The sequence below is a fragment of the Photinus pyralis genome, unplaced genomic scaffold (genome assembly GCF_008802855.1).
Source record: "Photinus pyralis isolate 1611_PpyrPB1 unplaced genomic scaffold, Ppyr1.3 Ppyr1.4_LG4, whole genome shotgun sequence".
NCBI classification, from domain to species: Eukaryota; Metazoa; Arthropoda; class Insecta; order Coleoptera; family Lampyridae; genus Photinus; species Photinus pyralis.
The window spans coordinates 29,430,205-29,451,802 of record NW_022170511.1 but is presented as its reverse complement, the minus strand read 5'-3'; the positions used below and the strand labels follow the sequence as shown (position 1 = coordinate 29,451,802).

Here is a 21,598-nt window from a genome sequence, read left to right as displayed (position 1 = left end):
ACTTCGCGGGAATACGTAATAATTGATACGTATGCCCTTTTTTTTCGCTTCTCGTCGACGGTTTGGATTGTTCTAGAGCCGTAGTAGATCTCGCTTTGGCGCCATCTGCTAGTTATATTGCGATTTGAAATGACGGAAATGGGAAAAATTGTTTTTTTACGTTTTTCCATAAAATTTTTCGGAAAATATCTTTTATACAAACCTTGTCCTGATAATAACTAACACAACAAAATAAGAATTATCAAAGTCGTTCTGAAGCGATCCATTTTTATTTATACAGGGTGTCTTAAATTGAGTAGGATAACGAAAAAAGTTGCAAGATTCGATGGGTTAAATTCAATGGGTTTCGAGATATTAACTTCAACTTCCTTATTTTAAATGGATAGATAGAGCAAAAAATTACAAAATCAGCAATACTAACCACTCGGGTAGTATTTAATTTGGGAATCAACCATGCATTTTTGCCTGGAAGTTCGCAATATGTAGTTACTTATTATAGCAATAATTCCATGGCCGTGTTGATGATTGTGCGAGACAATAAACGAATGAATTTGGTTTCAATCATAATCAGCAATGGAATAATTGCCATAAGACTACATTGTACACTTGGAGGCAAAAATGCAAGATTGATTCACCAATGAAATACTAAGTGCGTTTAGTATCACTGGTTTTTTTTGTAGGTATATCAAGTGACGTAAAAATCCAATATGGTGTCCATTTAAAATAAGGAAGTTGATGTAAATAACTCGAAATTCGCCATTTTGAAAAATTTTGTCTCCGTCCATTGAATTTATTCTATCGAATTTTGCAACTTTTATTTAAACTTGTTTTGATAAAGAGCCGTTGTTATTAAAATATATGAATTTTAAAAATAGCGATATTCACTTTTTTTCTAATTATCTACGAAACGAATTATTTTTTTCAAAATATTTTAACGGAATATCCATCAGCACCGAATCTGTAAGTATAATAACATCAAAGATAGCCATCTTATCCTACTCAATTTAAGACAACCTGTATAATATATAGTTATGTCACAGTTACCAATAATCACCATTGCTCCCGATTTCTAGGTTAAGTAATGTACAACAAGATGGATTAGATCTAGGATTAGATCACATTGAATTTGCAATTAAGGTTCGCCGTCCGGGAAAACTACCCATTGTAATGGAAAGCTTTCTCTTGTAATCGGTAGTTATCTTCCAAATCTGGAAGGTAATTTACGAATCTACGCAATAAAACAAAAGTAACGTAGAAAGAAACGGTAATGCTATTTTAAACAAAAGAAAATACTGGGGTGGTCACAAATTATTTAATGAAAAGGAATCTAGGAAATTGATGGCTTACTTTTGAAAAAGCACTCTAAGAATGTTGATGAACAAGTTAATATGAGGCGTCCACAGTAGCGTTTGTATGGTAACTTTTATAAACGAGCTTTGCGGCACCCTGTTGAGAAAGCTTATGCAAAGCTGGGTTAAGTGGTAGCATTCGTACTGTCTCATATGACAGAATAATCCCGCAGTGATTCGTTGACATGACGTGACCGGCTGGATGCATGTCACGTATCGTAGATATACACAGCAAACACCGCTGTCTTGTTATACCAAACACCATCCTTTATCAAGAAAAATTTAAATTTTAATATCTCCTTATTAATTACATCTTGACATGAGCTGCTCGACTCGCGAACAACCCAAGAGCGTTAGACAAGTTTGACAATGTAATGCGCGTACTTCCATTCCACGTTAATTAACTCGATAAGAATAATTATCTTTGTTTTAGTTCCATGCCTGGAGGACTAAGTAGCAGCTGTTTGCAACAACGCGATCCAAGCGGTTATCCCTATATGTTCCACGATCCACTGCACTCGTTAAGTTCTTCGTATAATTCAAGAGCGGCGGCGGCATGCAATTCGGCCGTTCCGCAACCATCGTCGCATCCATCGTACGCGGCGGCCGCCCCCACGTCTGCCGTTCCCGTTTCAACAGGTACAGGTAAGCGAACGATTTAATTTTTACCATTTCAACGTCGAATTTATTCAAACGGAAACCGAAGCGCGCGTCTAGAAATTTTCCCTTTACCGTAAATTTCATTGTCATTGATCAATTTAAAGTGTCTGCGAAGGGTGGTTTCCAATTCTCGGCTCGGCGAGCGCTCAATAATGTGCGAACAAAATCGAGGAGGGGGTAGTTTGTACTGGTTGCAAGGTTCGTTTGTTGCCGCGTCTCTTGAGGAAAGCTTTAACTTTTACCTATACGCTGTATGCAAATTCATTATACGCTTTCCTTTCTGATTTCCCTTTCAGGTGTTATATCGGCGGGAGTTTCCGTTCCGGTACAAATTCCAAGTCAGACGCCCGACTTAACGTCAAACCTGGCGTCGAACTACTGGCCTCGGATTCAGTGATCTCAACTTTTCGGATTTCCTCCGCCCAGATTTTTGGTGCATCAGGACAATCCGAACTTCCAAAACCCAATAACACCTCCAACGGCGACGGCACCGAACCCTGATCAGGAATCGTCATAAAGTAAGGCTGCAGGCACAGTGTGAGTGTAGTGTTTTTGGATTTAGTACTCGGATTGCAGGGTAAACATGTGTACGATTGTATATAGTGTACAGGTGTATTGAAAGTTTTAGTAATTGTGTTCGTGTAGGGAGTGTCTTGAATAGCTGTCATTTTTATAGATGTAAAAATGTTCTCAAGAACGGTATTGAATACCTTCGCAATAACAAATTTCAAATCAATTGTGAAGCAATAACCAGATTATTAGATTTAGTTTATTGATGGCACATGAAGACAATGCCTAAATTTTAACGTGCTATAAACGCACCTCGGTTACAATTGAGTTTTCTACCTTTCAATATTTTCATCGGTGGCGCACCTTCAAATATATTTATAATAAATTAATTAGTGATAATCCTTTAAAAATGCAATAGTCAAAAAACGGGATAGAGTATGAAATAGATACTTGATTTACATTGCTCCATTTGTTCATGTAGCTAACAATATACTTAATAATAAATGTTGTAACAATTTTTATTGCTGTGATTATGTTTAAACGATTATATATTAAACAATTACGTAGTCTAGTTAGTTGCTGTTTTAAGTGTGTATTATAGTAGTATATGCACTTGTGGATAAATAAAAAGATAAGTGAATTCCTTACGATCATTTCACTTGCCTATAATCAATTGTGGGAACATCTCGATTTTCGCTGAGAACGAGATATCACAGGAAACAGAGTCGATGGCAGTTTGAATAAACAAAAGGTAAGTGTTTGTTTGTATGGATGGTTCGCCTTTGTGGTTTAAAATGAATGTAGGGCATTATTAGGTAAAAATGCAAACCTATTGCCTGAATTTTCAAAATTATCTGTTAGGTTTTATTTTCGTGTACTTTGAACATTTTATATTTAAGAAAGTGTTCGTTAACGAGTAAATATAAATATAAGTAAATGGATTGGGTTTCAATAACAAAATATTTGATAACATTTTGCTTATGCGATAAGTGCTTTATCAAATTCGTAATAAAAGGCCGCCAGATTCTCTGTAGATTTGACGCCGTTGGACGTTCTATTACGGCCGACGCTCCGTTACGATCGTGGACGACGTAAATTTTTCATCACCGTATACAAAGTTATGTGCGACGTCGCAGTTTTACAAATTTAATGAATGCGTAAACAATTAATATAGCAAGCGAGCTCCTGGGTATGACTATAGCGACGAACTTTGGGCTCGCGCACAATGGATACTTGGCCTGTAGTTATCGGGAAAATATAAGATGGGCATCGTACTTCCCGTCTTTTAAGCGCGCTCATTTTGATATGGCCCTGGACGCCGTCTGTTGGTTTCTCTACAACTCATTAACGTCATTCATTAACCATCCTTACACAATTAAACGCATTCAAAGTTCATTCATTCAATCAACACCTAGTCTAATTGGAATTTTTCGGTGCAACGACTGTTGTCGTTATCTACACCCCGGAATGTCTGCAAGACTGATAACGTGTAAACAACTCGATTTGGAACTCGTTTCTATCCCGGTTTTCGCTTATTATGGCAATCTAATGTTTAATAGTTAATTAACGGCGCTGAAATATCAAAATATTAATTGACTGTAAGAATAATTTAAATATTCCTACCGCAACTGATACATTCATTAAAACTTACGTGTGTTAGCGGCGATGAAATAAACAATTACACAAAAAATACAACTCACCTCGCAACTCATTCTCGAGCAAATAATTAAATTCCGCGTTCACAAGTTAAAATATCTTACTTTTCAATATAACAGAAGACCAACCACGTATTCACCAAATCCAATTTTAACGTACCTAGCCTTTAAGGACTCCAACGTCACCCATGATTATCAGGGATTTTTTTTATGAATAAAAAAAGGAAAAAGAAAAGTCCACTACTTTGCAACGTTGTTGTCGGCACTAGCGTTGGGCAAAAAAATCGATTAATCGATTATAATTAAATGAAAATCGATCATCGGGTTTGATTATTCTTTTAAATTAATCGATTATTTGAATAATCGACTATCTGATTGATCGATTATTGGATTAATCGAGTATGGTGAGTTGTGGTGGGATGATGCGATTAATCGATTATTTGATTAATCGGTATAGTTTGTAATCGCCAACCCCTAATCGTCAGAACGTGTTTTTAGTAAGGGAGGCTCTTGTGTAACTGATAATAGGGCTGGCCTTACTCCAGATCATGCAGAACAATTAATTTTTATCGCCTGTAATTCAGGTTACGTTACATAGATTGCCTAATAATAAGTGTATATATTTTTCAATAAACAATATATTTTTATGGTACATTATAAAAAAATGTAATTTTTATTCTACCAAATCGTAGTCGTAAGACATGAATGTCGAGACGAATGCAATAAGTGCATAATGGTAGGTATTACATATAAGAAAAACAAAAAAAAATAACTAAAAACAAATAATAAATCATCATCATTATAAACAGTGACAGATGTAGACAATTTACTGTTTAGTCACAATGAATAAATAAAAAATTATTTAAAGCACTAGAAGTGTATTGAACTCAAGGTACACACTACCCAAACTAACATAAGTTTTGACAAATAAATCAAACGTTCAAGTAATTTAATTAAGACCTATTCTTCAAAACTATCCCACACCTAAACGTACAGTAAGCCTAATGATTTATTGTTAGGTGATTACTGATTAATGAAGAGAATGATTAGGAAACGAACGTATTAAAGAGAACAAACAGATATTTCATTACTCCTTGTATGTGACAATTGATTATACGGTTAATCTAAATCGCTTATTTGGCAATAGAATATTTGATTAATCGATTATTTAATTAACCCATCATTTGATTAATCGATTTTTTTTATGAATCGATTATTTGATTAATCGATTATTTGAGTAATCGATTATTTGGTTAATCGATTGTTTGATTATTCGATTAATCGATTATTTGAGTAATCGATTATTTGATTAATCCATTATCTGATTAATCGACTACTTGATTAATCAAGTGCTTGATTAATCGATTATTTGATTAATCGATTAATCGGTATAATCGATTATTTTTAATAATCGATTATTCAAACTTGTAATCGCCCACCCCTAGTCGGCACAATTCAATAAAATTTCTATGTGCCTATTTTTTTAGTCTAGGTTTAAACATCATATTATAGATATAGGTGTCAAATAAAAGTTCAAACATATGAACTCTCTCCACGCTCCACCCCAAAAATCTAAGAAAAGCTAAGGGACAAGTTTTGTTTAACCGAAATAATTGGGTTATAATCATGGTAGGTATATATATCGATGTTTACCTTCTTGGTAGATGATTCAAGGGGGATCTTCTTACACATAAGGATGTAAAGGCCGCTTAGAACACATTCAAGATGCACGCTACATAATACAAGAACAATCAAGCTCTTAGAGAAATTCTCCGAAAGATTGCATTTTCCCTTTGTACGACACTCCATTTCCGAGATATCCACAACTTAAGTTTTCTTGTCGCCAAAAGATATACCTCGTCTAGACGTTCCAACCGCCCTTTGAGGGTATTCTTTTCCGACACTCCGTTCTGCATATATTTGCACTGCACGTTTTAACATCATCAGTAGATGTGTCTCGTCCAGACGTTCCACTTGTCCTTTATGAGTGCCCTTGTCCGACTCTTTTTCGACCATACCAATAGATATATTGTCTTATCCAGATGATTCATTTGGCCTTTGTGAGTACTCTCCCCCGACACGTCGTTTTCAAGATACCCTCTCTTAAAGTTTTAACATCAGCAACTATTATTAGGGGTCGTGGTTGGTAGAAATAAATTCCTTGCGTTGCTACCTGTTGTTAGAGCAACCCCCACAACCCTCCATTGTGATAAGGAGTAAGGGTGAAGGGCGGGTGTTGGCGGCAACAGTTCCTTTTGTTCATGAAAGATAAAACAAATGTGTATATTATTTTAATAGTCAATTACAGGGGTGGTAATTTTCGTGATACGACACATTTTTGTTTCTTTAATAGAAAACTCCCACTCTCCCCTTTCTTCGACTAACAGTGTCGATACAGAGTGCATTCGAAAAAAGGCAAGGTACCGCGTTCCACCCTGGAACTACATAGTGGAACCCTACAACAATTTTTTCTAACAATTGTGGCGATGATTTTTGGAAATCAACGAATCGTGGAATTTTTTAGTTGACTTTCCAAACTATAATAGGCTCTTCACACTGAGTAATACAAATGATTCATTTTGGTCAAATAGAAGAAAAACGTTCACGGTGGCGCATCAGTGGTCGCGGTGGCGACTGCTCTTCGGGAGCTTGTGGGCTCGAATCTCGCTGCCGACTGCCTCCGGTACCCCTCGGGCGAGAAACAAAACACGTTGACCTTTTCCTTTTCTTTTCCGCACTTTAAAGAATCGATCGGTGCTACCTGATTTGCAAAACCCTTTTTATGTTGGCTTGAAAACAAGCTCCAACGCCAAAAGCTGATTTATCGGATTTCGACATATTTTTTTAAATGTAGGTCTTTCCGAGAGCTTTCCGTTCGCCTATAGAGTTACATTTTGGAAATTATTCCATTTGAAAAATAAGACAATTCTTAGGAATTGAAATAAAACCCAGTCCGCCGATTTGCTAGAATCATCCGGACAATTGCTGGAAAAGGTTCCATTATCTGTAAAAAAAATTGAGGATGCGCTGGGTCACCCAGGTTGCGTGTAAGGTTTTTTTATATTGTTTTGTTATCAAAAGAAATGATCAAATGCAGATTTTCAAAAGGATCGGATGCATTTTTCTTAGTAATATCAAATTGTTAATTTTCGGGATTACTTTTCATATTTTTCCGTAAAACACAATAAAACAATAACACAACAAAGCGGTAAATACGGTGCGGTAATAAACTTAATGCAAAATAAATTTACGGAAAAGTATCAAAAATTGGTACGGTACTTACAAATGTCACTAGGCAAAAGATCTTCCGTTTCGGTTTAAACACCAAAAGTAAAAAGATCGATGATATTACGACACGGTTGCCAAAGTAAATTTACGGAAAAGCTGAAAAATAAGTGTATTTACAAACGTAACGAAGATGCAAAAGACAAAAAGATGATTTTGGTTAAAACTCCAAAGGCAAAAGTCCCCTCCAAACAACACTTAACCTTTTTATAAGAATGCTGGCTATTTCATGGAGGGATCGACGGTTTTCCAGTCGATACAGTGTATTCGGTTATCTACATCCAAAAATTAAAACTTCATTAATTAATTGTACGGGCTGGGGACGTCCTAAAAATCTGTAATTGGTATTATATATTACGACTTAATCGGATGCTGTTTACTACTTCTCATTTAATCAGTTACCGCTAATTACACATACTAAATTTGCCGGATAATATTCCTGAATTCATAATTCTAATTAACCCCCATCGATTCTTGGAATTTTCCAGTTCAGATAAAAGATACTTATCCTTGCAGTTTTAATGCTCGTTTTAAATTAACATAGGAAACTAAAACCTGCTAATAATGACAAAAGCTTTTGGGCGCAACAAAGGTAATTGAAATATTTTGACGGGAACGGTTGCAAACGGCAAACAGGTTTTGTTTACGGGAACGGCGGCTGAAACACTCTGGTTACAAACTCCAACGAATGCACGACGTTAAATGAATGAGTCGTGATCTTAGTTTATTAATTTTCCCCTTTGGGAGTGTGCTCTACGACAGCTCCAGGGGCATTAATTAAGTTTCCTCTCTCTTAAAACCTGCTAACCACCCGTTGACACATCAGCAAAGCTTAATTCAATTGGGAAATTATCGAATTAAAAATAATAAAAGTTTGGAATACCCAGCTACCTAATAGAACTGCCTAGCTCCCCGGCCAAATATAACTCTACAAATATTAAAAAAGTCAACCACCATTGAAAGGCTCCCGTTACACCCTTATCTATGCAAATAATAACTGAAATACTTCCACTACAATGTCATATTGAAAATTAACAGTTGAATATTGTGTGAGGTGCTTTTGCGTCATTTCGTCTACTAATATGTTTCTTTGACACGCCATTTACTTTACATGAAAAATGACGTGTTGGCTCGAATTACAATATCTGGGGGTTGTTTTCTGAGACAATAAACAGCGGAAGATGTAATGCTTATTAGGGTAGTCATTATGGTGTGACATAAATATAAATAAATGGGCCCAGTTTTATTCCCTAAACTTCAAATATTTTTTAATTACCTCATTGTTGTAATGGACCCAGTATAAGATTCTTCTACCTACCATTATTAGTACCTTATTTAGTGCTAAAGACAGAAGATTTTTTCATTTTCAAGCTGCTCACAAATTGGCGTTTCACCCGAATCAACATGTAACAGCTGAAATAATTTAAATGGAGACTTCAATGTAAGAATGCCGTTGGTAGGTACCTAACTGTGTAGATTAAAATATAAGGCTAGGGTATAAATACACTTTATTATGAGTACATACAAAAAAGTAGGTGTCTAGCTGTTAAAAATGTAATAACATCATGTGCTACATTAACGGTTAATAATTGATGTGTATTGAAGACTAAGCTTTAAGTCGGCTTAGGTACGACTTTCTTACCAGACGACAAATGGCACAAGTATAAGCCCCATTTCCGTTCCACATCAGGGTTGGGATCGCAAAACTTCATTCCGATAAATCACAGCCAATATGAGTTGCATTGGAACCGTTGCTTGTGCAATCTACGATCTTGATTTCCAGGACCTTTAAGCACCGGTGTTTAATCACAATGTGAACAACCAAAATACATTTCACAATTTCACAGTTACCCAAAATAAAGGTGCTACATTTTAAAGGAGTTGTCTGCTACTATTAAATACTATGTCAGCAATAATTAGCTATGCTAGCACTCTTTAGAATATAAAACGTCACTACTTTAAAAACTGTTGGTCAGTCATAATAATGAAAATGATACTTTATGTGTACGCCCGGCGATTTTCGATATTGTAGTTCAAAGGAGCGTTGCTTAGTAAAGGTGTACGTTCTGCTATATCTGCAACAGCTGCTCGATGTGGTGGAAATGGTGGTTTGCCAACCTGTTGTTTTCTCTGTACGACAACGCCCGATATTACGAGCACCACCCACACCACACCTAATGTAATATCTAGAAAAGACGACAGTGTAGATGCTCCTCAATCGTGAAAAAATTATACCTTTATATTGATATGGCGGATCCAAAATTGCCAAGTTGAAGTTGGTAATAGTTGCGCGTCGTATGTTATTGATAATTACGTAATGGATAGTACCGCCAATATAATGATCTATGGCGATCACTATTGCGGTTGCTCCAATTACACTGCAAGATAAAATGTTGGCAAACACCGTAATAAAAAGCAAGCTCATCATTGTAACGACGATGATGGTAAAGAAAGAACTCCAATAGTTTAGGTCACTTTGGAATAAGCGCAAGTCTCCTGAAACAAAAATCAGAGTTTCTGCCCGCGAAAAGAGACGCCGTACCAAGTCCTGTGTAATAAAGCGCGCATCCTATGATGTACCCCGTAAAAAATACAGGCACAAAAACAGATAATATCGGAATTCCAAATCTCCACCAGAAAAACAGCCAAATACATCCGTAGCAGCATCCAAAAGCTACAGCAAAACCCAAGCTGGCTGCAATCAGAAGCTTAGCTGAAAATATTTTGGGGACGTACACTTACAACTCGCAGAAGGCGCATCTGCAAACGGTGAGGAAACGTACGAAATGAAACTTCCACACACAAAACCAAAGACAAACATTTCAATCTTGAAGAATCTGTGACCAAAGAGGCACATAAAAGCGCCCATAAATAAAATCACCGCGCATATAACTTTCCAAATGACCGACACTAGAACATGCAGTTTTTAAATCGTGAATGAGACTAATGGAGAACTTACCCGGTCCTAAGCAACTCTCATCCCAATTGCTAACGTCGCAGGCGTAAGTCGCCGCCGGTACGTAAGCGGAGCTTGCATTCCCGGACGTGGCGATTATGGCGTATACCGATCCTGTACCGGGATAAGCACTGTAATATCGTCGAAGTGATTTTTGGTATAAAGTATCTGAAACCTAAAGCTGCGTTGCACATATCGCGTTGCCAAACTATGGCACAGACCTTTCTCGCGTACTTCTTTATCCCATCCACGGTCATCATCTTTTGAATGGCATCGAAGTAGGCGTTGATGTCGGAATTGCCCTCCGACAGGTACATGTGGTACATGTCGAGATGGGGGTAGGAGATATCGCAGGAAAAATCGAGGGCGGGCGCCGCGTCGACTTGTATCATGTAATCGTCGTAGGTAAGTACTTGGTATGGCGCATTTTTCGTGTTGTATACCATATTGCAACCTCCCGGAATTGGATCTGTTCGCAAAATGTGCCACATTTGTAACAAAAGTTTCCATGTGAGCATGAAAATGGACTATGGAGCGATTACATTTTGTACTGCTGTCGAGTAAGGTCTTGCTCTGTAGAAGTGGACTAGTTGTCTTGGAACGCTTTGTTCGACAAATACCCAACGGAAAAGAGTCCCTATATACTCTTTATGGAGAGGATTTTTTGTCAAGGTCTTCCAGATTCAATTTATTTTGCTCCCTTTATTTGAAAAGGTGTTCAAACTCAATACTTATGACTAGCCCAGAATAAACCAAATCCGTGCCAAACAACCATGTTCAGCATATTTCGAATCTACCTAATGGTTCGCCTAATCTGATCGATACACTTTTGAGTGTTTCTGAGATATTTGTGAAATACCTTAATACAGGAAGAATACGTAGGCATAAAATAGAAAAATTATTTCACAGCGTGAAAGAGTACGAAATCAAAGAGTGACCATTAGTACTCATTGACGAAATAACTCACTTATTAAAGAGGAGATCATTCAGCTTTGAAAAAATAGGTAGATAGAGTGGCCCACCCATTGAGGAGAGATCGAAAATCACATAATTAAAGATCGATCGAGTTTAGTTGAGCGCTCGGATTATATTTTTTGAATAGCAAGTGCAGTTCGGAAAAAATAGAGTTGTCAAGAAGTTTCTGGCGAGTTTGAAATAACCGGAATAGTTTTATGTTCATGTGTAAAGGATTTATATATTTATATATATATAGTTCCATGAGGAAGCAATTTACAGTGTAAATAAGAAAACTACTTCGGTTATCATTTATAGGGAAGGCAAATACGAAACCAATGTTGTAAAGATTTACGCGATAAGATAAGATAAGTTGCAGTCTTATCGTATTAAATAAATCGCCAGAGATTTCAATAAAATCGTATCAAGTGGCGAAATTACAACTAAAACTGTCGATATTTACCATAATAAATTCAGTTCAATCGACCCTATTGTCGAGACGCAATTATAACAGCAATTAGGTGCAAATGCTTACAGAGGATTTTTTAAGTATATATAATGATTAGAAATTAATTTCCAAAACACCGGAGTATGAGTTGTAATCAAGAAAAAATTCCCATTTGGACTATTACCAGAACAGTGAGAGAAAACATCATATAACGTCTACGTCCGTGAAGTTGGCACCGCCCATTGTTCATATTAATATTATTTGTATGCACATCGTTTGTTTAACTATTTTCATCGTTTGTTTGCATTTCCGTATGTCTTTTTTAAAAATTCCAAATGAGCGAACTAACTTCACGGTGGCTGGCCCAAAATCATAATGTTGTTAAGTTTGCAAGTCATTTGTTTATGGTCTGTGGGCGCGTAAACTTTACTGTCATTATATTATTTTTCATCACGATATGCATCTTTTTAAAAAATGTTAAATGGAAAATTAACTTTATGGTGGTGCAGCGACAATTCGCTTATGAACTCTACAATTGTAGCAGTAGCATGCATGCGGTGATTAGGTAAACGTAAAAGGCTCTAATAAATTAGTCACTGTTCTTCAAACAATTCTCTAATTTTCATATTAAAATGTACGATGGTACTTAGAACTGCCTACCGTTTTAATACAATGCGATAAAAAATGAGTTGCTGTCGAGTCACCTTTGGAATTTTTGTTTACATGGGAAATTGTACCACAGATTGAAATAGTAATAGTTTTTTCCGCTCCCGAACGTTTTTTCCGCTCTCAAAAGTTTTTTCTGCTCCCGAGCGCTTTTTCCGTTCTTGAGCTTTTTTTCCGCGCACGAGCACTTTTCCCAAGCGCTCGAGCACTTTTAGGAGTGTTCGGAACTCACAAGCGGTCTCGCGTTGAAATTATGGATTCTACAGGCCACGTTCTATAAGAAATTTTTTTTCCGGGTCGATCTGAGACAAATTTTTTTTCGGGCCTCAAAAAAAGGCAGTGTATAAACCTTCCCTTTTTACCAAAAATCGACCACACCAAAATTTCTCGGGAAAACACTTTTTCTTATTAATTTTGGTGCGTAGAATCCAAAACAATTCGTACTTTTTCGATCAGACTGCTCAATCAAAAGTTATATACTAGAAACCAATTTCGAAAGAAAATTCAAAGGGCTGTAACTTTTGAACTAGTAGCCATCTTGGAACTGTTTGAAATTATGGATTCTACAGGCCACGTTCTAAAAGAAAATTTTTTTCCCGGGTCGATCTGAGCTTTTTTCATACAATTAGAACGAGCGTCGCTCGAGCGGTTTTTTAGAACACTCGATCCATGATGATTGCTGTTGAATCTCCTTTGGAAGTTCAAGTTAAGTACAATCACAGATTTAAATATACTATTTAAATCTGTGGTACAATTTCCTATGTAAACAAAAATTCCAAAGGTGACTCGACAGCAACTCATTTTTTATCGCATTGTATTAAAACGGTAGGCGGTTCTAAGTACCATCGTACATTTTCATATGAAAATTAGAGAATTGTTTGAAGAACAGTGATTAATTTATTAGATCCTTTTACGTTTACCTAATCACTGCTTACTGCTACAATTGTAGAGTGGTTCATAAGCGAATTTTAGCTGCACCACCATAAAGTTAATTTTTTAAAAAGATGCATATGGTGATGAAAAATATTATAATGACAGTAAAGTTTACGCGCCCACAGACGATAAACAAATGACTTGCAAACTTAACAACATTATGATTTTGGGCCAGCCACCGTGAAGTTGGTTCGCCCATCTGGAATTTTTAAAAAAGACGTACGGAAATGCAAACAAACGATGAAAATAGTTAAACAAACGTAAACAAACGATAAACAAACGACCTGCATCGATAAACAAACAGAATTATGATTTTAGGCGAGCCACCGTGAAGTTAGCTCGCCCACTTTGAATTTTTAAAAAAGACATAGGGAAATGTAAACAAACGATGAAAATAGTTAAACAAACGTAAACAAACGATAAACAAACGATGTGCATACAAATAATATTAATATGAACAATGGGCGGTGCCAACTTCACGGACGTATAACGTCTCTATTATACCATTGAATATCCAGAGGAGTTGGATATTCAATGATTATACTATCCAGCTCTACAACTCATTCTATAAACGAGAATATCGTAGTCCTAGGTTAGTTCTATTTATATCTGATTAAGTGGTCAAAGTAAATATTGGATCCCTTTATGAACTAATGAAAAAATGCCTTTGTATAAAATCTAACGTAAAATTGTTGGATTGTTTCAACTTAAAGGATTCAACCAATTTGAAATGTTGATATCAATAATAATTTGTGCATTTCAGAGCCTTTTGAATTCGGTGCGGATTTAGAATTAACTTTTTTATTCCACAATTTCAATGCAACAATTTGCCAAATTCAAAGGTTCGTTTTCTTGCTGATGTTATCTGGTAATAAATGTGAAATAGAAATCTTTAATGTGTTTATGTATATTGACCATTTCAATTTAAATGACTGTAAAAGTTTCCAACAGTATACTTATTTGCAAAAAATTGCCTTGTACAAAGGGTAGTGCATATGGAAATATTTGAATTTTGAATTAATTTTAATTTAGTCATAGGGTCTTTTGGTGTTTCATTTTGCTGGCAAGTAGAACTTTTGTGGTTAAATTGCAGAGAAGTAAAAAGAAAATGTGTGGAGTAAAATCATTGTGTAACTATAGAATTTTAAACCAATATCAAATTTGTGAAATCCACGAACCAGAAATTTCGATGACCACATTTAACATTCCCTCCTACCCCTATTTTACAAGATAAAAAAATACATACGACCACTTTTTTTACATCAATTAATGAAAATGTTATGGAAAACCGAAATTTCCGATTTGGTTTTTAATTTAATTTTAATTTTAATGAAAACCACTTTCTCATTGCCACTTTTTACGCTTTATAAGGCACCGTTGAGAGATTTTCAATGCAACGTTTTGCTTCGGAGAAATCATCAACGTTAGTTTTTTATGTGCCCTGTAAAAAAGTACACACTGTATTGAGTAGCATATTACAATTTCAACGATATACGGCACACGCAAAAAAAACAAAAGTTGATTTGAACAGGATGGCGCGCCCGCGCACAACACCCTAACCGTGCGAAAATACTCATCCGGAAAATTTCCTGGAAAATAGAAAATTTGTCCGATAGGTATTCTCGAAAGATTAGCGCATTGTGCGCAGAAGCACGGTCCTGTTGAAACCAACAGAGTTGCCAACTTTTTGTGTGTGTGTGTGGTACATCGTTGTATTGTAATAAAAAATGGTACTTAATATAGTGTCATTTTTTTGCGGGCCATATAAAAAACTAAAGTTGATGATTTCTCCGAAACGAATCCTTTTATTGAAAATCTTATAGGCCTTATAGAGCTCAAAAAGTTGCAATGAAAAAATGGTTTCAGTGATCCCCATGATAATTGTACATCCTTATCTTGGACACAGTGTATAATGCTTTCCAATAAAAAAAGTGACCATCTTAGTTGTGTAAATCGACTTTAAATATTGCATCAAAATTACCTTATTTATGAGGCTTCAACATCGCAAAAATATGTACAAAATTTTAGAACTTGTTTCGGTCACTAGGAGACAAATATATTGTGAGATGGATGATCTCACTTGAGTTTATTTAACTCTGAAATTTATCGTAGTATTTGAGTGCTTACTTACTAATTTACAAGCAATATTGTAATGCTTAGAGCTTTGAACCTAAGCCTGGGCTAATCGTGAAATAGTCGCCATAACAGTTATAGAGGGTGTTCCTAAATATGTTGTAAATACGGAAGGGGTTAATTTTTTGACTTATTTTATTCCTATAAACATAGGTCCGCAAACGCTTCGTTACCCGTCGTTACCGATCTACAAAGTGTTAGCATTTCAAGATTTTTGTTTTTTCCTCGGTTTTTTCTATTTACAGTTTTTGAGATATTTGCTCTAATTTGAAATATAAGTTACGCTGAAGGGTTCACATCATTAATGGGTTAAGTGGGAGAACACCTGTTGACGATGTTGGCCCTAGGTGAACTTCGCCCTTTAGATAAAGACGGTATTATTATTGGCCATGGCAATGGTAGTGAGAATATACAGGGTGTTGCTTTTCCAGAAGCCATGTTCTATTTTCAACCTGTGAACTATTTTACTTTTACTGGGGGATACAGTCGCCTGCAGACTGGTATCTTGGATTCACTTGTAACATTGCGTTTTATAAAGCCGTTCACACACGCATACTTCCCGCATACAGTATCCGAGCAGTTTAGAATGCGAAGTGTATTTGACCTAAATTCTGGCGATAGGCTGTATCTCGGATACAGTATCTCGCATACAGCATCCCCGTGTAAAAGAGCTCTAAATGTTAAGTAAATGTAATATATGTCAGGTAGAGCGTCCGTAGTCGTTATTAATTATTGCTAGCCCATAAGCCCACTGGTTCATGCAAAGCTATAATTGCCGGAGCATTACGGTAGGTAGGTACTACACCGCTTTAAAGTAAAATTAAGGCAAAAAGCAACAGAATAACAAAAAAAAATGCGTTGCAATGTACGAACGGTTTTAAACGCATCACCTTTAATTATTGTAAAAAAAGAAAAGTCTACGAAGTAGGTACCTACACAAATGTTCGAAAGTTACCCCCCCCCCCTCTCTTTCGTCATTATTAAATAAGGTATTTTTCCTCCAAAAATAATGGTGGATTGATCTACTGATGCATTAGAATTTCTGTAGTACACACAAAAATTACTTCGCTCATTTCAACATAATGCCATTTACATAAAAGGCAGGAAAGTTTCATGAGAAAAAAGTGCCTTTTTGCTGATATTTTGAAAATGCGCCTGTCAATTTAACCGACCTTGTATCTATTACAATAACGAAGTTAGAATAGTGTCGACTTAAGATTGAAGACCCTGTATACTTGCCTGCACATACGTTCCGCGAGCTTTTTTTTGCTGGCAGGTGATATTGGTTTCAAATTTCTATATGGATATACCATGTAAATATTAAAAAAATTCTTTAAGCCGCTTGTGAGCAAGGGGCAAAGAGTGCACTATCAAATTTGTTTTTCTTTAGTGCACTTTCACTTTCAAAAAATAAAAAGTGCACTTTTGCGCTCCTTATACGATTTTAATAGCCCTTATTTCATGCCTTAACGAGAATACAAACACGAAATAAATTTTTATTACTGATCAAATGATACCAGTACCAAGTCTGTAAGCGGTGTAGTAGCGGAGCCTTTGTGACTCAGACAGACAGACAAGACAAGAGCGCAAAAGTGCACTTTGTATTTTTTGAAAGGAAGAGTGTACTAAAAAACATGAGTGCTAGAAAGGACAAAAAACAAACAGTTTTCACACACATTTGGGAGTTACGCTTCTCCTAATTATGTAAAAGAATAGGAACTAATATTTGCCTAGCTTTTTGGGTAGGTATGCTCTTTCCTTAGATGAAACACTTATTAACGGGAGTGCGAAGAAATCGATTTGACGAAATAATGTGGGAAAATGACTACAATCTTGATCCGACAGGAAAAAATCGTAAGATTTCAATCTGTTCCGAAGCCCACACGTGTCATTAGAAAATTACTCCACTTTTGGGGGGTAGGGGGGCAAGTTTTTAATTCCAAATGAGAACCCACATTTTTTATTACATATCTCGATTCTACTCAAAGGGCATGAAAATTTATTCGAAACATGTTTTTATGGTTTTTTTAAAGTACAGTTACGTAAAATGTTTTTTTATAAACAAACATTATTAGCAAAATTAAAATTAGTTTCTGCGATTGCAGCGCCACTTGTCACCACAACAAACAAATGTTACGAATAAATTCTTCATACTTTACTTTTTTGAGTAGAATCGAGATATGGAATAAAAAATGTAGTGGAGCAATAAAACGACACGTGTTGGAATATGCAACATTGTAAAGCCACAAATCTTACGACCACAAATGAAAATTTGTATATACAAGCTGAATATGGAAATTTATTATCCACATCTGGAAAATGTTGTATGCAAAATCCAGTGGCGGCCCGTGGACTTTGAGTATGGGGGGGAGGCGCGAAGATGTATTTGTATACATTATCAAATACGGCGATGGCAAAAGGAGGGGGTTGAGACCACTTTGCGCCGCGGGGAAAATTTTTTAAAATTTTCAAGGTCACGCGTTTTCCTGGCACTTCTGAATTTCAATTAAAAATTATTTTATACAAAAATATAGACGTTCATAATAGGAATTTTTTCGATATAACGACAATCTCAATCTCGTTCGTGTGAAAATTCGATACAAATCAACGTAACACCGGACACTGCCGAGTTCCAGCCGCTAAAGATGTGCGGCCAAAGGCTAATCTAAATGAACAGACTGAAAGTAGTGCAGTGCGCATGCTACTGTCTGTTGTCATGGCAACGCCGGCCGCGAAATTGATGCGGCCGAGCACGCGCGCCGTGTGCCCTTGAATGACAGCGAGAGCGTGTGGCTGTCGCTGGTCATTGAGTGCATTCAAATAACAAATAAGAAATCTTCAATCTAGTTTATTTTAGTTTTCGTAGAATTTGTTACGATCCGCAATAAGTCTACGATTATTATTACATTAGGATTATAATTAAGTATAGGACATTGAATTAATTCTTGCGAAGTTAAGACAGTGATAAACAAAAAACAAATTCTTTTTTCTTTTTTCTGTGATTTTTTCAGGAGGGGCGCGCGGCCATGCGGCCCTTAGTAGTAGCCGCCCCTGGCAAAATCGTGTCAATTTTCAGGAGAACTTAATGTTTTTTTTAAATGACTTTTACGAAAGCAAAATATAGGTCAAGACCAAAAAAAATAGATGATTATTGATTTCTTTAAACATACTTTTTATTTTCAACTGTGGCCTCGACTGTGGCCCGTGGTGCATATGAAAAATGTTATTTTGGCCCCTTGGAAAAAAAGGTTACCCATGCCTGATGTAAACAGAAACAGCTATATTGTCAGGTTGAAACTGAAATTACAATTCCATATAAAAATACGACAGTTTAAAGGTTTTCCTGTAACAATCGCAGAATATGCCAGCAGAGGGCCGTACTTCCCAAACACAGAATACAAAAACCCATTGTTTTTATATTGCTCTTGTTATACCTACATTTAATAATCGATACTACATTGAGTTTGCGGACAGAGTGGGCTTCTTCTTCGTATAAAATTGAGTTTTCTGAATGTCTATCTAATCTACTGCAGTATATTTTGCCAAAAGTAAAAAGTTGGAGAAAAACTTTCTACGAACGACCATGTGAAGGAACGCGTGATCATCTATCTTGAGGAGCTGGTGAAAAGGGCGAGGGGGGGGGGAAGTCGAAAATAAAATTGTATGTTTCTTTACCATTTTTATTTATTCAAAACAGGAGACTTTTCAAACGACCTTCGTATGTTAATATAGACATTGAAACTCGACCTGTGACCTTGTGAGAGTGTCTAATGTGAACGAAACTTTAGAGCGCTATCTGTTTCTACAAACAGTCTGTCAAATATTGCCTCTCATTTACGTCCACTGGCAAAGTCATAAGCGTAACCGAGTTGAAGGAAAACTTAAACTGCCTTTTGAAGCGCATGCTTCGGTAATTCTTTGAGGGGAAATATAGTTGATTATTTCATTGGGTAGCCACGAATTTGGCTGCATTGTCTTGAAGTAAAATGGGTGTTCAACGCTACAGTTATCCGTACTCACAGCTTTCTATCAGCTCTAGCACCTGCTACTGAATGACTGGCTTTTCTAGTAAAGCCGAGAGTAAAGCTATCAATAAGCTTTCATGCCTTCAAGTGAAACGACTCTATACTCTATAACTGTCATAGATCAGGTACATTCTCAAAAGCAAGAGACGTTGATCCTTTGCGCAACCTTTAGATTAGCGGGTGATCTGACGACACCGACCGCTTTGCAACAAATTCGCCCGACTCAATTTGAGTAAACTATCAGCGGCATTGAAATTATGGCATGTATGCTCATCAAACTTGTGAAGTGGAGATGAGGCATTCGAGTACAACCTCTTATTATATCCATCCCAATAGTCTCTGTGGCAGATTTGCACACTCCCCTATAAGTCCTTCGCCAAATTGTTAGAAACTTTTTTGGCTTTTGCTGATTAGTCTATTCTTAGCATCACTTAGCAAAACTGGTCACAGTTGATAAGGTATTCCTGCACTACTCTTGCCAGTAATTGTATAACAGGAATTAGCACTGTATATTACAATCAGTGACACACTTATGAAATTATTCAGCAGATTTAAACCGTATCACGCTTTATAATTTCAAGATGATAGAAAACGACCCTTCAAACTGTTATTGTAAGCTTCATTACACAGAGAAAATCAAAGCACGAGAATTGGGCTCATGCTGAAGACTTCCAGTTAAGAAAACACAGCACGCAAGACGCTATACTCCGAGCTACAATCAAAATACAATTTCTACATATACTTTGAAATGAGTAAGCAATGTGCATGCAATCACTAAAATACAAACCTTCATCCCCGTACAATATGACAGAGAGTAACACCTGAATGTTGGCCTTATCGACGTAGTTTATGTAATATCGGTACACCTCATCGGAATTCAGCGGAGTTTCGACCATGCCAATATTCGTCCCGACAACGTAAGAACCTAAAGTTGGCGTTTCCGTTTTAGATAACGTAATATTATTAGACTGAAAACTGTGAGCCTGTATGACAAAAAATCGACCGTTAGTCGCATTTGCGACATTTACAACCACATTTCCTTCCGCCAAATACAGTTTATATGTAAATGTCGTGTTCCTCCCATAGTCGGATAGGTCAATTTCGACATGTTGTTCTAAAACTGATCCAAGTGTGCACGTACAGTGAAGTTTTGTTTGTAAACTTACCGTTGAGTAATGCGAACGTACTTTGTAAGGTTAGGTGTAGAACAACAAGACCGTATAAACGATGTAAACGCATATTTCTGGCCTGTTTCGATTAAAACCGGCACACAATTGTTATACATGCGTGTGTAAAGCACTAATTGTTGCACTGCGCTAATTATTAATGACGTCGACCTTAATTTAGTAAACTGACAATGTTTTTGCTCGGTTAGTTGAGGTGCAGGCCGTCAGAGCGACTACAGTCGCAACATGGACGAAGCCGATCAATGAAATATAGTACGGAAGCGTGAAAATCGTGTTTTTATGAGTAGTTCGTTGTTAAGTTGTTTTATTAAGTGTTAATGGGCGATGGGCAAGGACCAGGAGCTGCTCGAAGCAGCTCGGAGCGGAAACGTTGTCGTCGTAGAAAAAATACTCGGCCAAAGGGCTAAAAGGAGTGGCCCTTTAGCGAGGTAAGAAACTTTCAGCTGTTTTCTTACAATTTACGTTTGCTTTATGAATGAAAAGTGGTTCCCCAAGACTATTCTTCAACCCCTCAGGCGGTTTCAGTTATCAGATTGCAATAGTAAATAATAACAAAGATAAGTGAGACTTATTCTCAATTGTTGTAAACTTTAATCAGGTGTTTCAATAAATATGACTCATTTAACACTTTTACATAATCTATTTTTCATAATTATTAGCGGACGTCACAGTTTATACCGCGACCCAATTATAGAAATTGTTTTTAATCACCATAAAAATGTTCATGTGCAAGCGTTTACAAATTAAATGTAATTGGCAGTGAAGTGAAAGTAGTTAATTAGTGACGTTTCAACGAGTTGAATACTTTCTATCCATGCACCTACCTGTACAGGCAAT

At 36.5% G+C, this 21,598-nt stretch overlaps 3 protein-coding genes across 10 annotated transcripts in view; 2 read left to right on the top strand and 1 right to left on the bottom strand.

Moving 5' to 3' along the window:
* LOC116169887 (paired box protein Pax-6) overlaps positions 1 to 3,159 on the top strand; it is an 80,138-nt gene extending 76,979 nt beyond the window's left edge. For all 6 annotated transcript variants that reach the window (XM_031486074.1, XM_031486071.1, XM_031486070.1 and 3 more), the window contains 2 exons: positions 1,783 to 1,994; positions 2,306 to 3,159. In XM_031486074.1, the coding sequence (XP_031341934.1) occupies positions 1,783 to 1,994; positions 2,306 to 2,406 (313 nt within the window). In that variant the 3' untranslated portion in view covers positions 2,407 to 3,159. The remainder of the gene's footprint in view (positions 1 to 1,782; positions 1,995 to 2,305) is intronic.
* A 5,791-nt stretch (positions 3,160 to 8,950) lies between these two features.
* LOC116169369 (transmembrane 7 superfamily member 3-like) lies at positions 8,951 to 20,882 on the bottom strand. The gene is made up of 8 exons (XM_031485444.1): positions 20,741 to 20,882; positions 20,362 to 20,694; positions 10,637 to 10,884; positions 10,419 to 10,590; positions 10,202 to 10,369; positions 10,002 to 10,154; positions 9,695 to 9,955; positions 8,951 to 9,645 (listed from the first exon to the last, which is right to left on the bottom strand). The coding sequence occupies exons 1-8, from the start codon at positions 20,811 to 20,813 to the stop codon at positions 9,458 to 9,460; spliced, it is 1,596 nt and encodes a 531-aa protein (XP_031341304.1). The 5' UTR covers positions 20,814 to 20,882; the 3' UTR covers positions 8,951 to 9,457.
* A 168-nt stretch (positions 20,883 to 21,050) lies between these two features.
* Positions 21,051 to 21,598, top strand: part of LOC116169367 (ankyrin repeat and SAM domain-containing protein 1A-like) — a 51,327-nt gene continuing 50,779 nt past the window's right edge. For all 3 annotated transcript variants that reach the window (XM_031485442.1, XM_031485440.1, XM_031485443.1), the window contains exon 1: positions 21,051 to 21,189. In XM_031485442.1, the coding sequence (XP_031341302.1) occupies positions 21,086 to 21,189 (104 nt within the window). In that variant the 5' untranslated portion in view covers positions 21,051 to 21,085. The remainder of the gene's footprint in view (positions 21,190 to 21,598) is intronic.

Bases quoted from the DNA above. Each gene is read 5' to 3' on its own strand.
- LOC116169369 (XM_031485444.1), bottom strand. From the start codon at position 20,813: ATGCGTTTACATCGTTTATACGGTCTTGTTGTTCTACACCTAACCTTA. The intron at 20,695-20,740 runs GTAAGTTTACAA...CACTTGGATCAG, and splicing joins TACGTTCGCATTACTCAACG to TTTTAGAACAACATGTCGAA. The intron at 10,885-20,361 runs GTTTGTATTTTA...TTTTGCGAACAG, and splicing joins CATATTGTACGGGGATGAAG to ATCCAATTCCGGGAGGTTGC.